The sequence below is a fragment of the Hydractinia symbiolongicarpus genome, chromosome 11 (genome assembly GCF_029227915.1).
Source record: "Hydractinia symbiolongicarpus strain clone_291-10 chromosome 11, HSymV2.1, whole genome shotgun sequence".
NCBI classification, from domain to species: Eukaryota; Metazoa; Cnidaria; class Hydrozoa; order Anthoathecata; family Hydractiniidae; genus Hydractinia; species Hydractinia symbiolongicarpus.
Genome location: NC_079885.1, coordinates 17,890,867 through 17,907,538, shown reverse-complemented (window position 1 = coordinate 17,907,538; position 16,672 = coordinate 17,890,867). Strand labels below are relative to the sequence as shown.

Here is a 16,672-nt window from a genome sequence, read left to right as displayed (position 1 = left end):
AAGTTGTAGAAAAATGACCGACGATATTACTCCATTACTACTTCTTGATTTAGAGATACCAATACCATTGGAAAAAGAATTTACTGTTCCTTGTTGCATCAGAGGTTATCATATTTACAGATGGAAGCAATGGAAAGCTGAAATAGGATCAATTTTAACGAGCGAACCAGAAGTGAGACCGGGTGCTTTGGTTGAAGATAAATATTCCATTGCTGTATTAGATAATGGACAAACAATTGGACATGTGCCTAAATTTCTCTCGCAACTGATATTCTTTTTTCTTAAATACGAAGGCACGTTATCAATAAAGGTAACAGGAGAGCGAAGATTCTCATTCGATCTTCCACAAGGAGGTATGGAGATACCAGCTGATTTTGTCTTCAAAACAGTCGATGCAAAACTTCACAATCAAATGAGAGAGAAAGTTCTCAAGGAACTGGAAAACTTTGAAGGGAGAAGAAAAGTTGGTATAAATAAGAGTTTAAAAAAGAAAGAAAAAAAAAATAAAAAGTACCAAAAAGTGTGTTTTCAATTTTTCAACCCCTAATTTAATACGATTTGATTCCTATTTTACTCTAATTATTAGTACGACAATCAACTTCAATTTCCAAGGTATTTTATTTCCTCTTATTATTAGTACGACTCCTTCAAAATAATTATTTTTACCGGAGGATTAAATTAGAAGAATGACGGTAAAAATATGCGTTGGTTGATTACTATTTCATGACTTTTTTTAGACAGAAACTCTTTCTAGGTCGCTGAGTTTAGAATCAAATCATGCAACTTTGATCCCAGGGCCTTTAGTATTCTATAAGGATAAAACGCCTACGAGGCCCTGGTAAACAAAACTAAAATTTGCTCAAAATTAAGCATGCAGAGAAAAATTATGCGTGGCGTTTTCAATCAAAGATGGTGTTTTAGTGGCGGGAGTGACCGAGAGCGTTACTTGTTTTTTATACACCGTAGAATCAAAGAATAAGTAACCTTTGTTAACTAATAGCTTTCTAGTCATTCTGTGGTGCATGTCATTGTAGTCACTTGTTTAAGCGCAATTATTCAAAATCAAAATTTCTTAAAAAAGTTATGAGGTTTAAATTTTGAGGAAAACACCGTCCAGACGTTGTTTGAGGATTTGGGGGAATCTGCTGTCTTAACGATAAAACAGAAGTCTTGCCATCATCTGGATGACAAAATTTGAATTCGCGTTAAACATCCAGTTTAATACGGATTCAAGTTTTGTCATCCAGGGGCAATTTTGAGTGAGAGAGGAAGGAAGTTAACGAAAACCGAAATCTATATTATAATGCCCGTATACGTCTGTCCGTCCGTCCGTCCGACTGTCTGTCACGCAAAATGGTAGCTTAGCTGCGACGGGCGAACCCGTGGTTTTTCCACGGGCTAACGAGTAGTATATAAAAAATGTAACAGCTTGTGTTATTTGACGAGGTTCGCTGCTCGGACACCTGGTATGCATATGATGACCAGTTCTAACCTGTATGGGAAAAGTACATAAATGAATTTTTACATTCTAGAAATTTGCTTTTTATGCTTTGTAGGCCATTGGTTATATTATAAAAAAAATTACTTGTTATTGTTGTAAATGTTTGTGCATCTCCAAGCCAACAGTATTTCCACCTATTACTTTCGTTCGCAGGACCGATGCTCATCCTTACTTCTGAATTGCACCATTTGAGTTGCCAGCTGCCTTTATCAGCATTAGTGGGAAACCAAAGTAATATATAAAAATATTGAACAGTTTCGATAAATTTAACGATTCAAGGAAAATCAAAAATATTGTGAATTAATAAATATTTTCTTCATGAAGAAGTTACCAAAAAAATCGTAATGCTCATCGCCATATTTGTTGTTGATAAAGAATGCAACACTTGCTAAAACAGCATTGACTATCTTTTTAACATATTTTAAAAAAGCCGTACGCGGGATCTAATTAGTTGAACAAGTCTGTTGTACAAGGGCCTCGTCCGCGTTTCATCCTCATATAAAAAAACGCCACACGAGCTAGGGCGGAGGTTGAGATATTTGTACCTACATCCATCTTGCACAAGATGCAAAGGGTGTACTTATCAAGAGCTACATCATGTTTTGGATCAATACTTGATCAATCACAGAAAAAGTCCTTTCTATTAAGAACATGTGGTTTTTAACAGAATAACTTATTATATTAAAAGTAAAAATACAAATTATTTAAACGGAAAAGTTCTTTTTAAAACGTTCAAAATTTAAGGATAAAATGGCTGTTGTTGTCAGTCAAAAGCTTTGGTTTTATCACGGATAAATATATGTACATATATACATATATATTATACATATTATACATATTACCCGAACAGAAAGCGGTGTAAGAGAAAAGGCCTAAAGCCCCTTGTTTCTTAGGTAATCTCTTAACCCCCACAACATTCTTTCGGAAAAGTAGGGACACCCAATCTGTAATTAATATTTTCTTCATCGTAAACCCTATTTGACCTCACACAAGAACTTTACCTAATTTTTTATCTCCTTCCCTTGATAGAGAATATTTTTAACATGATAATTTACCCACGAATCAGATCAAAAGATATCATAAAGTTACAGTTGGAGATTTACCCACAATTTTATCTATTGAAATTTTATTTTTTGGAACTTCCCGATCCAAACGAGGTTCGAGATTCAAACAAGAAAATAAACCAAAACTGAAACAAAAAAGAATCGATAATTGGAAATTACTGGTTATATTATGATATCACATCGGGATTACAACCTTTTTTAATAAAAATGACCTTGATAATAATTGAACCAAGCACTGTAATCAATATCTGGTATACTACCACATTCCTTTCGTATTGTGGAAGATCTCGCAGCTTGAAATACATCCTCCTGAACAGAAACGATACCATTCAACGTGTCGCATAACACTCTTGCCATTTTCACTTTCTTGATTTGCTCCTTCTGTGCGTATGTGAACATACCAGGTTTTTCGAAATAGTAGTTGTCGCCATCTCTTAATCTTTCGAATTGTATTTTTTGAATACATTGGAAGGTTGGTCCCAACATCTTTCCATTGGCCAGATTTTCAGCCATACCAGCAGCAAATATGTCGATATCGTTCGGGTTACTGTACACCGTTTGGAGTCTCGAAATTACTTCGTCTGACATTTCTCCTCTCAAATCGGAAAACGAGAACACAGGTTTTAAGTTGCATATTTGCCTCCAAGCGCCGTAGGTTGGTATTCCATGATCTCTAGCTCTTTGGATATTTAGTGCTGTCAAATCATTGTGCCGGTTTTCTCCAACTGGTACGAATAATCTTCGTGCAATTCCAAACGCAAACGTCGTATCTACTGCTTGCGATTGATTAGCCAGTAAGCCGAATACTGTCGGTTCAATACCACGCTGACGAATTGGAACAGTGTTGAAAAATGAAGCTTGAAGGGAGACGTCGTTGAACGCCTTGTCAAAGTTACTGTTGAGTTGAGGCCATGCAGTAGGAACCAATGTGTGACCAAAGCGGAAGGCTGCTGTGGAGAAAACGTTAAGTATGCTGGCATCCACTGATGGATCGTACCCTCGGTAAGTTTTCAAATCTACAATATTTGGCAAGAATTCGTTATAAACTATATTTTGAAAAATGGCGATGTTGATTTTTCTTGCAGTTTCGAAAAGAAATTCCTCGCTAGCTGCTCTGCTCACTCCTTGAAGCTTTTTCACAATGTGGTTATGATTTCTGACGAAAACAACGTGAATGGTATTCAATGCAATGTTTTCATCTCCACGTGCTGGATCACCAACCAGAGAGCAGCCGGCAGGATTATTGCATTCAGGATCTGACGCTGGAAGTCTTATGGGCAACAAATCAGATTGATCAACTTTCATTAAACCAGATCCTAAATTACGTAGAAATTATTAGTTAAATAAGGAATTTCTCGCACTCTTAAAACGCTTTTAAGCTATTCGATTCCAATGCCTGTTAATGACAAAGCATGGTACCAGATTTGGTGATTCTTTGATGCAGGCGAAAGAGTATTTTCTAGAAACAGCTTGTGTTGTATAGTTATTAAACTGATACACTCTCAACAATCTCTTACCATCTAATCTTCTTAAGCTTTTGTGAACTTCTAATTCGCTACTGTATACTTGAGAAAGGTCGATATATGAGGAAACTTCGTTAATTTGTTCTCTTGTTGAACGTTGTCCAAATCTGGATTGACAAACAGGAAACGAGCGAGCGAAGGACGTACAGGTTTGTCCATTTCTTTGAAATCTTATTGGAAAACAAGGATATGTAAACGCTGTCACGGATTCACACCTGAAGAAAATATGGATATATACTCCCACGCTGAGCCTGCCTTTCTTTTAACCAGACACGTTCTGTGAAGAATGTGAACTTACCCAGCAGAAACATCGCAGCTTGGATGTTCAGTCAGTCCGAAATCGTGGTCAAGGAACTGTCCAAATGCCATAAACATTGCTGACAAGCCTCTGGTTCTTTGCACATTTTGATTTTGGAGTGAAAATACAGCGCCTGCTACTTGATTGGCGGTAGGTACCACTGGAGTTGTTCCAGGAAATCCACGAGGAGTATCAACACCGTCAACATAATCAGCAGCTAAAAAATAAATTGTCTTAGTGTTTGGTTACGGACGAATTTAAAAACTACAAACTAATAGCGAATGTGTGTATTATTGCTCCTTTAAACTGAACGGTTTAAAAAGGTATTTTAAAGAAAGCATACTAACGTAGTAATCTGGTTAATCCTGTGAACGCTGCTCCTTGTGTTGGACGGTAGTAGTTGTTGCAGGTTCCATCAATGGAACGAAATCCTTTGTAGTAGCTGTACGGATCACAATATGATGTTTGAACGGCAGGAACACAATTTGATAACGTGTCTCCAGGATTGAAAGATCCTAAAATGAAATAACTTGCGCCTAAATCAAACATTTTTCACAGGTAAACTACAAAACTGTTGAATAAACGCTCTCTACTTCTACCATACTATTTTTTAAAGGTTCACTTACCTTGACATAGACATTGCCAACACAACGATAATACCGCTGAAATAAATAACATCAATTTCATTGTTAGTTCTTTTCAATACTATTGAGAAAGCTGAGTAAAGTGAAATGCGAGCACAGCGCTATTTATGTAAAATAAGGCCTCCAATGCTTCCCATCGAGTATTCCGGTTGTCTGCCCTTTTTGTGACCTTTTCCTTTCTCGGGTAAAATCGCTTTGTAATTCTTATCTTGCTTGCAGTGTCATTGTTAAAGGATGTTGTGATAAGAATAGCTTTGGCAAGGCAAGACCGAGTATTGCACCCCAAACAGAAACAGTGGGATAGATTCACCTGTCCAACAATTAAAAGATGCTATGCATGTTTGGCAAAGTGCTACATTTTTCCACTTTAACATCCTACCTCACAATCTCGGTAATTAACCTTCGAACCTACCTAAAATAAACTGCTAATTAAAGGTGTCTCCCTTTTGGAAAGTTGATATTTTTAGAGTTATTTTTGAAAATTTAAATTTCGGACAATCTTCCTCCAAGAGACAATAAGAACTTTTTAAGATTAAAAACAAAAAAAATTGGTTGGCCTTTATTTCATCAAAATTGAAATAAGTAAAAGGATATTGGTTCTATTTTCTAACAAGATCGTTAATATTTATTTATTTCTAAAAAAACAGGAAAAAAGTCAAATTGTACGATTCCAGAAACAAAAGCAATAAAAAAAGTCTGATTAAAAACATTTCTATCTTATTTGTTCATTTTTTTCGAAAAAATAATTTGAAAAAAGGCTGACAAAAAATAAAACACAATGTCGACATATGTCTTTTTTGTTTTTTACATCGTGACAGAGTGTATTGAGCAACGAATAGCAAAACTATTATTGTATTACACCTGTATCCTGTAGACACACGAGTAAGCTGTCTAGACAGACTTCAAGTGATGTCATACTCATTACAACATGGAAATAACAAAGTCAATTAACAGAGGGATGCACGAAAAAGCTGTATCGTCGCAAAACGTTTTAATGATAGGACATGAATTTAAAAGAACTTGCTGGACTAACGAAATTTGATATAAGATTAAACACCATTCTATTTTCAGCATCATTGTTAATTTTATATATCATGGCCGTACATTCCCAATCTTAAATCAAATTCAAAATATAGCAGGCTTGGAGAGAAGCAAAATCTTACACTAAAAAAAAAATAATAATGAAAAAAAAGAGAAATTGCGTGTGAAAATCAATTTTTTGAATTTCACACTTAATTAACACTTAATTATGGATCAGTTCACATTCCACAAAAACGATGTTGATGACGAGTAGATGATTTATTAGTTTCAAATTTTTTGGGCATTAATTTGTTTGTTTTGTGTGATAAACTTGCGTGTTGCACCTTGTATACACAATGCAAAATCTTCTCTTCTCTTCATCATTGTTATAGAACATCGACATTCATCGACATTCTTTTCTTCTCCCCACAATTACAGATACATGAGACAACAACATTTTGTAGTTTCAGGCACAATATTTTGAAATTATATTTGCAGTGTTTCACCTACGAACAGGAAACAACAAAAGCGTCATTAAACACAATTATGTTTGTTTTGGCACATACATGTCCAGTGCGGGGTAAGCATTGCAACCGGTAATTAAAATTAACAAAGGTAACAGGAATTCTCTTTTAAGCCAAGTTTCGCAAAAAATACTTTTCATGCATTGGGAATGTCTTGTCACCCTTTTATCATCAATTTATTTTACTGATTTCTTTTTAACTTTATTTTTTTATGTGTTTAGACTATCAATTTTTGCGTTCATTATTTCCTAGCCACTTGCTAAAGAACCTGTTTTTACGTTACTGTTCCTATATCAATTGCTCACCATTGAGTACCTTGCTTCCAATGTTAAAAGACTTTATTAACAGATGCGGAAAAGCTATTTTCTAAACTGTAGAGAAAAGTTGTAACTAGACATCTATTATCCTTCTAGGTTTCATTGAGTAAGAAGAACGCAATGTATATTGATTTTGAATTTTCACTATCTGAAAGTCAGTCACAGTCACTGTTTATTTGAGACACAGGTTGTAAAACAAACCGACACAAGAATATTCTGTGGAAAGTTTATCATTTCTTGAACATGATAGTTTAGCAGGCGACGTTTCGGGAGATATGAATACTGAATAGACAAACCGAAATAATAACTTCAATAACAAGAATATTCCATAAGAAATTCTTGAATTTTTTTCCATCTCTACCACTGTTGCATAACAACTGTTGTAAAAAAAAAAGTATGGATTTCAACGGAAACAAGCTTAAAACCGCAAGTTACACTTTACTCCAAACCTTCTGAAGGACATATAATCAAAAATCAGAAACTGAAATAACGAAACTGAAAATAATTGTCAAAAACACACATAGTTTACCTTGATAAAGCTATTCTTGCCAAACATGCATAGCACCTTTTAATTGTTGGACAGGTGAATCTATCCCACTGTTTCTGTTTGGGGTGCAATACTCCGTCTTGCCTTGCCAAAGCTACTCTTATCACAACATCCTTTAACAATGACACTGCAAGCAAGATAAGAATTACAAAGCGATTTTACCCGAGAAAGGAAAAGGTCACAAAAAGGGCAGACAACCGGAATACTCGATGGGAAGCATTGGAGGCCTTATTTTACATAAATAGCGCTGTGCTCGCATTTCACTTTACTCAGCTTTCTCAATAGTATTGAAAAGAACTAACAATGAAATCGATGTTATTTATTTCAGCGGTATTATCGTTGTGTTGGCAATGTCTATGTCAAGGTAAGTGAACCTTTAAAAAATAGTATGGTAGAAGTAGAGAGCGTTTATTCAACAGTTTTGTAGTTTACCTGTGAAAAATGTTTGATTTAGGCGCAAGTTATTTCATTTTAGGATCTTTCAATCCTGGAGACACGTTATCAAATTGTGTTCCTGCCGTTCAAACATCATATTGTAATCCGTACAGATACTACAAAGGATTTCGTTCCATTGATGGAACCTGCAACAACTACTACCGTCCAACACAAGGAGCAGCGTTCACAGGATTAACCAGATTACTACGTTAGTATGCTTTCTTAAAAATACCTTTTTAAACCGTTCAGTTTAAAGGAGCAATAATACACACATTCGCTATTAGTTTGTAGTTTTTAAATTCGTCCGTAACTAAACACTAAGACAATTTATTTTTTAGCTGGTGATTATGTTGACGGTGTTGATACTCCTCGTGGATTTCCTGGAACAAGTCCAGTGGTACCTACCGCCAATCAAGTAGCAGGCGCTGTATTTTCACTCCAAAATCAAAATGTGCAAAGAACCAGAGGCTTGTCAGCAATGTTTATGGCATTTGGACAGTTCCTTGACCACGATTTCGGACTGACTGAACATCCAAGCTGCGATGTTTCTGCTGGGTAAGTTCACATTCTTCACAGAACGTGTCTGGTTAAAAGAAAGGCAGGTTCAGCGTGGGAGTAAATATCCATATTTTCTTCAGGTGTGGATCCGTGACAGCGTTTACATATCCTTGTTTTCCAATAAGATTTCAAAGAAATGGACAAACCTGTACGTCCTTCGCTCGCTCGTTTCCTGTTTGTCAATCCAGATTTGGACAACGTTCAACAAGAGAACAAATTAACGAAGTTTCCTCATATATCGACCTTTCTCAAGTATACAGTAGCGAATTAGAAGTTCACAAAAGCTTAAGAAGATTAGATGGTAAGAGATTGTTGAGAGTGTATCAGTTTAATAACTAATACAACACAAGCTGTTTCTAGAAAATACTCTTACGCCTGCATCAAAGAATCACCAAATCTGGTACCATGCTTTGTCATTAACAGGCATTGGAATCGAATAGCTTAAAAGCGTTTTAAGATGTGGGAGAAATTCCTTATTCAACTAATAATTTCTACGTAATTTAGGATCTGGTTTAATGAAAGTTGATCAATCTGATTTGTTGCCCATAAGACTTCCAGCGTCAGATCCTGAATGCAATAATCCTGCCGGCTGCTCTCTGGTTGGTGATCCAGCACGTGGAGATGAAAACATTGCATTGAATACCATTCACGTTGTTTTCGTCAGAAATCATAACCACATTGTGAAAAAGCTTCAAGGAGTGAGCAGAGCAGCTAGCGAGGAATTTCTTTTCGAAACTGCAAGAAAAATCAACATCGCCATTTTTCAAAATATAGTTTATAACGAATTCTTGCCAAATATTGTAGATTTGAAAACTTACCGAGGGTACGATCCATCAGTGGATGCCAGCATACTTAACGTTTTCTCCACAGCAGCCTTCCGCTTTGGTCACACATTGGTTCCTACTGCATGGCCTCAACTCAACAGTAACTTTGACAAGGCGTTCAACGACGTCTCCCTTCAAGCTTCATTTTTCAACACTGTTCCAATTCGTCAGCGTGGTATTGAACCGACAGTATTCGGCTTACTGGCTAATCAATCGCAAGCAGTAGATACGACGTTTGCGTTTGGAATTGCACGAAGATTATTCGTACCAGTTGGAGAAAACCGGCACAATGATTTGACAGCACTAAATATCCAAAGAGCTAGAGATCATGGAATACCAACCTACGGCGCTTGGAGGCAAATATGCAACTTAAAACCTGTGTTCTCGTTTTCCGATTTGAGAGGAGAAATGTCAGACGAAGTAATTTCGAGACTCCAAACGGTGTACAGTAACCCGAACGATATCGACATATTTGCTGCTGGTATGGCTGAAAATCTGGCCAATGGAAAGATGTTGGGACCAACCTTCCAATGTATTCAAAAAATACAATTCGAAAGATTAAGAGATGGCGACAACTACTATTTCGAAAAACCTGGTATGTTCACATACGCACAGAAGGAGCAAATCAAGAAAGTGAAAATGGCAAGAGTGTTATGCGACACGTTGAATGGTATCGTTTCTGTTCAGGAGGATGTATTTCAAGCTGCGAGATCTTCCACAATACGAAAGGAATGTGGTAGTATACCAGATATTGAATACAGTGCTTGGTTCAATTATTATCAAGGTCATTTTTATTAAAAAAGGTTGTAATCCCGATGTGATATCATAATATAACCAGTAATTTCCAATTATCGATTCTTTTTTGTTTCAGTTTTATTGATTTCCGCCGACCGCTACGCGAGGCGGAATTTTTAAAATTGCATTGAGGGAGAGATACAGAGAGCGTAGCTAGGCTGGATGTACGGGGTTGTGATATTTAGGCTAAAACATTTGCGTGGACCCTGGCCATTGTTTTTTTTTGTTACTGAAAAGCCAATGGAAAAGCTTCGTTTCGTTTACAACTAATAAGAAGACAGATTGTAAATAATCTGATTTTCACGACTATATATAAAGCAATCTATATTGTTCATAGGTCAGGTCAGCTATTTGAGCCTATCAACAGCCTATAAAGTTCAAAAATTAGGTACACATCCTGAAGATTGCTTACTTATGATTGTTATAGCTAGTGTGCCTAATTTACGGCCAACAGGACCTCGATCAAATTTTATTTGTAAAAAAAATTATTTTTTCAATACGCTCCCAGACAGTGAAGATTTGCCTATGCAAATTCTATCTGACAAAGTTAGCAAAGTTGAGCCTCTGCATCAAGAGGTTCTGAGATTTCTCATTTGGATTTGAGTGGATAATAATTACGTTTTTACTTTGGTCAAATTAAATAAAGCTAGAAAAAAGGTTCATCTTCTCCTTCTGTTAAATTAGAAAAGTTTTTAGAGAATAAAAATGATGTGTAGTTGATACTATTTCCTGTTATTTGGATAGGAAAAGCATGACGAGATACTCCACAGTTGTTGTTTACACTTTAAACCCCCACAATGCAATTGTTTCATCCACTGTAGTAAAGTGGATTAAATCTGTCTTGAAGAAAGTAGGTATTATTATCACAGTTTGTTTTACCACACCATCCCCTTCTACCTTAAGACACAAGGGATAGTTTCCAATTCAGGTAAAACAATATGTATTATCAAAAACCTGTTATGTCTACATCTTATGTTTTACTAGCGTTCAATAGAATTAGGTGACGCTTTGAGTTGAGGATGTGTGGGAATCGTAAAGCCGCACTGCTACAGGGAATAGATGACTCAGCATTATATTGACGAAAATTTTATGACATAAAATTCCCCAATTACTTAGTGTGCGTAGCGCCACAATATTATTGAGATTTCAGGAAAAAAATTGAAGAAATACTTTAATTGGGGAATATGCAACAAGCATGTTTATTCGACAAAACACCTCAAAAATTCATGGATTATTCCTTTGTAATGTTTATGTATGTTATTTAAAATCAAACAAGGTAATTTGAGTGATATTTTAGAAGATTCATAATATTAAAATATTTTGTTTTAATTACATTTTTAACGAAATTCTATTTCTTGTGTACCATTCCTTTCAATGTTTTAATTCCCTGTTAACAATTTCAAAAAGAACGCTTATCCTGATTTATTTCCTTCAATATGAAATTTGGAAGTCTCGACGCCGAATCTAGATTATTGATGTAAATACTATAAATTACAACCCTCGCAAATAAAGGAGGGTTGCTAGAGAGAGAGAGAGAGACGGGAATATTAGAGCGGCGGATTATTTTTCCATAGTATGGAAATTGGGTTAGTATTATTTTCCACAAATGAAAAAGCTACAGAGTTATAATGCGTAAAAACACAAATAAATTACAGACAAATCTATTTCGTGAGTGAAACTACTTTCACCGCTATATGCGACGGAAATATTGGAGTATACGTAACTTTCTGATGTTAGGTTGCCGTCCTGATCTCAGAATACGGTACAGACTGAGAAATTACGGAAATCTCGCATGCAGAGAGGTGGGATTATTTTTTCAACCAATATCAACTAGAATTGCGTGAATAATAAAGGAAATCCAATAAAGGTGGTTCAAGTATTTCTTTTGTAACAAGATTCTTTCATAAGAGTTTTTTTTAGGAAAAACTTCGTCACACTACCCATGAAAAATTTCTGAACGCTACATTTTTTGTCCCAGGCAAAGGGTATTAAAAATCAAAACAAAAAATCAAAATGGCGGCTGTTGGTGCGTTTGCGTCTATGGCCCAGGCTGAAGGTAGTTGGCTATTATCTTATTATATCTGCTTGGTTATAGTAGTGCCTGTCGTGCGTGTTTAGGAATCTAGAAATTTTGATCTTATGTAGATTGTAAAGCTGCTTTTGTTTTTCTTTCTTTCTTGTATGCTCACATATTCAGAACTCACCTGCATTGTGTGGCTCGCCTGTGCAATCACACCAAAAATAAAAAAAACATGATTTAGAATCACCTGATCCGCATCTAGAACATTATGTCGACGTCACGATTATAAGCTATAAATCAAAATATTTATATTTATATTCAAATATTCAAGTTAGCTAGCTAGCTAGCTAAACACATGTTTAGCCAGTCCAGAGAGTTTAGTCAGGGACAACTGCAAATTAGACTATCATGCCAAATATAGGATAGCAGCTTAGTTAGCAGATTTTCCATAGACTAGTTAGGAGATCAACAACCAGTTGGCTATTTTTTGGGTTGCTTGTTTTAAGTAATCTGTTTGAGCAAAGTTTGGTATAGTTTGCTTTACAAGACTAAAAATTAATTAATTAAAATTAGTCAAAAGTCGTCAGATCAACTTATTCAAGGAATAGACTATTTAGGCTAAGGGCAACCATTTAGGCCTTTCCCAGAAGCAACTGTGGCCGTAAATAACAAAAAATGTAACACTGTGTATGTGTTATTAATCAAAACAAACCAGCCAGCAGATGCAGTATGTATTTGCGATGCAATGACCAGAAATGAAAACCAGATACATATATACAGGAATGGGCGAAAAGCTATATAACTACCCAACATTCTCAGTATGCTTCACACACATTTTTAGTAATACCATTTAAAAAAAGCGGTTTTCTTTATTTTTTTCAAACATCTTTTAAAGGCTTGGACTCAAGAGCTTAAATATGCTGATATCAGCAGAAAAAATCTGACGATTTTAAGGCAAGCACATTTTTTTAAAAAAATTACCTGCACTTGGACGTTTTCCATAGTATTGGCTAGGGCTGAAATTGTGAAAGTGACACAACTGAACTTTTTAATTGGCTAAGAAATCATGACTTTGAATTGGACTGGAGACAATAAAATGAAATGTCATGAGTAATAAGAGGAAGCATTGAACAATTTTCCTAATTAGATTTAGAAGATTTTGAGGCACACCACAATGAGAATTACAGAACAGAAACTCCTTTCTGAAGTCTGTGGATGGTCACATATATAATATTTATTTTGAGATTTTAAGCCATTTGTTATAATGCCAGTGCTCCTGAGGCACATTTATTTTTGAACTAATGGTTCAAAGTGAAAGTACTATTAGCTGGGTAATATGATTTTCAGAGGATTTTTTCATTTTTAATAATAAGGTAGCTAATGGATGTTTAAGTATTTTACAGGTTTCCCATAATAGCGAACAGTCCAGACTAAGCATGTATCTAGACAGGTGTGCATCACAACGAACAGAAAGCTATTTTTTATAAATAAATTTCAGCAGATTTTCAGGTTTCTTTTATAAAATATAGAATTTTTGAAAAATAAAAAAATATTGGATTCTAAGAAGAAATATTCACAAGATCTCAGTCCAGGTAAACTTTGTCACACATCTGGGAAAGGGGCTTAGTACAGGTATATAATGTGTCATCTCTTTAAATTATGTTTGACTCCATATTTTTTTATGTGCTGTTATTGTAGATTTAAAAGCATTCGAAAGAAAGCTTGTTGAATATATCAGCTCTCTTGGTCCAACTGCAAACAAATGGAGATGTAAGTTCATTTTGCTTATCTTGTATATTATAAGCAGAATTTTGAAAGGAGCGCCAGGAATGTGGCTTAGGGACCACCACTTGCTTATGTTTAAATAATATATAATTTTATTTTTTATATCTTAATATTCTTAGTGGTTTTAATTGTCACGTGTTTTGCAACAGCATCTACTGGCTGGAGCTGGGCACTTGATCATCAGACATCAGAGGTATAGATGGAACCTGTATTTTTAGTTCTGCTTTAGTAAAGCAGTTAAACCCAGTGATACATATTTCTTTTAACGAACAATAACTTGCAAGGTTTCAGAACTTTAGTTTTGAAAGATTTTGAATTATGTTGGCTGTTGTAAATGTAGAATTTTTATCAGTTGAGAAAGTGCACTGTAATTACTAAAATAAGTTATGATATTTTTTCTTTCTTTTAGATTTCATTTCTTAGTTCATTGGTTAATCATAGATTATTCGCTCTTAATTTGTGTATATTAATCATCTTATTTTTGTTTGGTGCTCATAAACGCATAGTTGCACAAAATATGTATCCTTTTCCACTTGAAACCAGATATAAAAACTAACAGGTGTCTGTTCACAGAAGTGAGTTCATTTTGACATAATAGATTTCCGTATGAGTGCATAATTAGACAAGATGTTCAAAATTCGATCCATTTTGTAGGAAATTATCAGAAACTTTATTGAGATACGATGGGTTACGTTCGATATTCTTCATGTGTGCACGGAGATTCGTATGCTACCTTAACCAGCTTGTAGAATTTTAGCTAGATCAAGAAAAATACTGGAAGATTTTAACATGTCGTGTGATGATGTGAGTTGTTGTCGATTTTCGTATGTATTGTTAAATTCTCTGTCAAAATGCAAAAAAGTCCTTGTGACAAGTGCCGATCAATTTCTCCCTTGAATTTGCCCGATTGTTGGTTTAATCTCGAACTTCAGGCTCTATGAAGTATGTCGGTGCGTCTCAAGTGTTTTATAGAAAGTGGGTAATTTCATAAGCTTTTCCAAATGCGCATATTATGAAAGTAATATTTTGAGTCTTTTAGTACATCTTGCACTGCATTCTGCTTTCCGAAAAAAATTTATCGGCTTAGTTTTCCGCTGAGAATTTAAGTGCAGTGAAACTTCTCTATAGTTCACTCTATCATGGCTTAAAACATGTCCGGAACAAAGAGATGTTCGTTGCATAAATCTTCTTCCCAAATTAACTTACATTGCTTTGAAAACCTGCTCCGGAGTATTAAGGTAAAGAGAAATCGACCATAAAGTGTGTCGAGAGGCCGATTTTGCGAGAAGGAATACCCTAAAAATAATATATTGTAGATTTCATATTTTATTTAAAAAGTAAAACAGATTTGAGACTTTACGAAAAACTTTTTTGTCTGAAGACGACTTAATGCAAAACATTGTCTTAAGTAAGGTATAGACAAACTTCGACAAGAATTAATTCATATGACGCATTGTTTGGCGTGTCTGTTATAAAGAGGTCAGTCTTGGAACGTTGAAATGCCGTCAGCTATAGAAAAATGTATAAAATACCAGCTATGTTGAGGTTTTGTTATGATGTTATTTCATCTATTCCTGAAAAAAAAAACATAAAATATATTTCTCTCATCCTTACGAAATGTCATCTGCTAAGCCACATGCACATGTAAATAATTTTTATGTAAGGGTGTGAATGTAGCTTTAATGTTATAATTGGTTGGTGTCATGATTTATGATTTTATATGATTTTATTTTATATGACATATGAGTTTATCTTTTTAGAGAGGTAGATTAATTTTAAAACCTCGCCTATCAAAAGACGTTGACTCGTACCATAAAATGTATCAAGGACATGGTTGACCTCTAAAAGCTACAGACGATAATAAGCAAGACAAATATATGCCTAACCTATACGTATAGTGTACGCTTATGCTGTGGTGATGCGACACCGTGTAATTTCAACATTTATATGAAGTGAATTGATTTTTTATTCCATAATTTGATCTGTATTTTTTTAAAAGCTTCGTTTCTTTTACCACGTAGTTTGAAAAGAAACGCGCGTTTTAATAAAAAGCTGTTGAATTTTCAAACGAGTTAAAATATAAGTCTAACTTGATAACCTTTTACATGCAAGGTAACAGTCTGTTCAGAAATTGCGTATATAGTATAGTAAGGAAAACGTAAAGTGTTCAACTAAACGACAATTCGATTAATCCGGCTTTTTGGTAATTCAAAGGGATTTTAGGATGAAAAATGGAGTTAATAAAGACAGCTTTTATTTGTGCACGGATCGGGTAAAGGACAATACATAGAACGTCTTAAATTATTGTGCACCAACAGCATGATAAAATTTAAATTAATTAATTTAAACTCACATATTGGCGTGGTTTGCTATACTATATTTCCAAACAAAAAATTAAGACAGACAGACAGACAGACAGACAGACAGACAGACAGGCAGGCAGGCAGGCAGGCAGGCAGGCAGGCAGACAGACAGACAGACAGACAGACAGACAGACAGACAGACAGACAGACAGACAGACCTCGTTTTGACAGATTTTTTTCTAAGAACGAGGCTAAAATGAGTTTTAAGCCAATGAAAATCCTAATCCTAAAATTTTTAAGTTCATATGATATCGAAAGTTAAAGCTCGTACAGTGTAGCATAATGAAGATCGTCTTGATGTTATTAACGTTTCCCTTTAATAATTACGTCATTTCCTTCTGTACAATTTCGCAAGCACGTAATTAATTATTCATGAATTTTAATTTAAAGAGGAATTGTTGAGGTTGAATATTTTTGGTAAAAGATATGTGTTATAGCTATAAAATCGTGAAAA

At 35.0% G+C, this 16,672-nt stretch overlaps 3 protein-coding genes across 3 annotated transcripts; 2 read left to right on the top strand and 1 right to left on the bottom strand.

Annotated features, from left to right (window-relative positions):
• Positions 1-1,948: 1,948 nt before the first annotated feature.
• Positions 1,949-5,073, bottom strand: LOC130613490 (peroxidasin homolog). The gene is made up of 7 exons (XM_057434826.1): positions 5,013-5,073; positions 4,734-4,901; positions 4,387-4,603; positions 4,083-4,303; positions 2,795-3,881; positions 2,605-2,690; positions 1,949-2,091 (listed from the first exon to the last, which is right to left on the bottom strand). Exons 1-7 carry the CDS (start codon positions 5,071-5,073, stop codon positions 1,949-1,951), a joined length of 1,983 nt encoding a protein of 660 aa, XP_057290809.1.
• A 2,668-nt stretch (positions 5,074-7,741) lies between these two features.
• Positions 7,742-11,399, top strand: LOC130613489 (peroxidasin homolog). Its single transcript, XM_057434825.1, has 5 exons — positions 7,742-7,802; positions 7,914-8,081; positions 8,212-8,428; positions 8,482-8,761; positions 8,920-11,399. The coding sequence occupies exons 1-5, from the start codon at positions 7,742-7,744 to the stop codon at positions 10,051-10,053; spliced, it is 1,860 nt and encodes a 619-aa protein (XP_057290808.1). The 3' UTR covers positions 10,054-11,399.
• A 582-nt stretch (positions 11,400-11,981) lies between these two features.
• Positions 11,982-15,831, top strand: LOC130614345 (nuclear envelope phosphatase-regulatory subunit 1-like). The gene is made up of 6 exons (XM_057435768.1): positions 11,982-12,106; positions 13,769-13,840; positions 13,975-14,048; positions 14,265-14,374; positions 14,605-14,659; positions 15,616-15,831. Exons 1-6 carry the CDS (start codon positions 12,064-12,066, stop codon positions 15,691-15,693), a joined length of 432 nt encoding a protein of 143 aa, XP_057291751.1. The 5' UTR covers positions 11,982-12,063; the 3' UTR covers positions 15,694-15,831.
• The last annotated feature ends 841 nt before the right edge of the window (positions 15,832-16,672 follow it).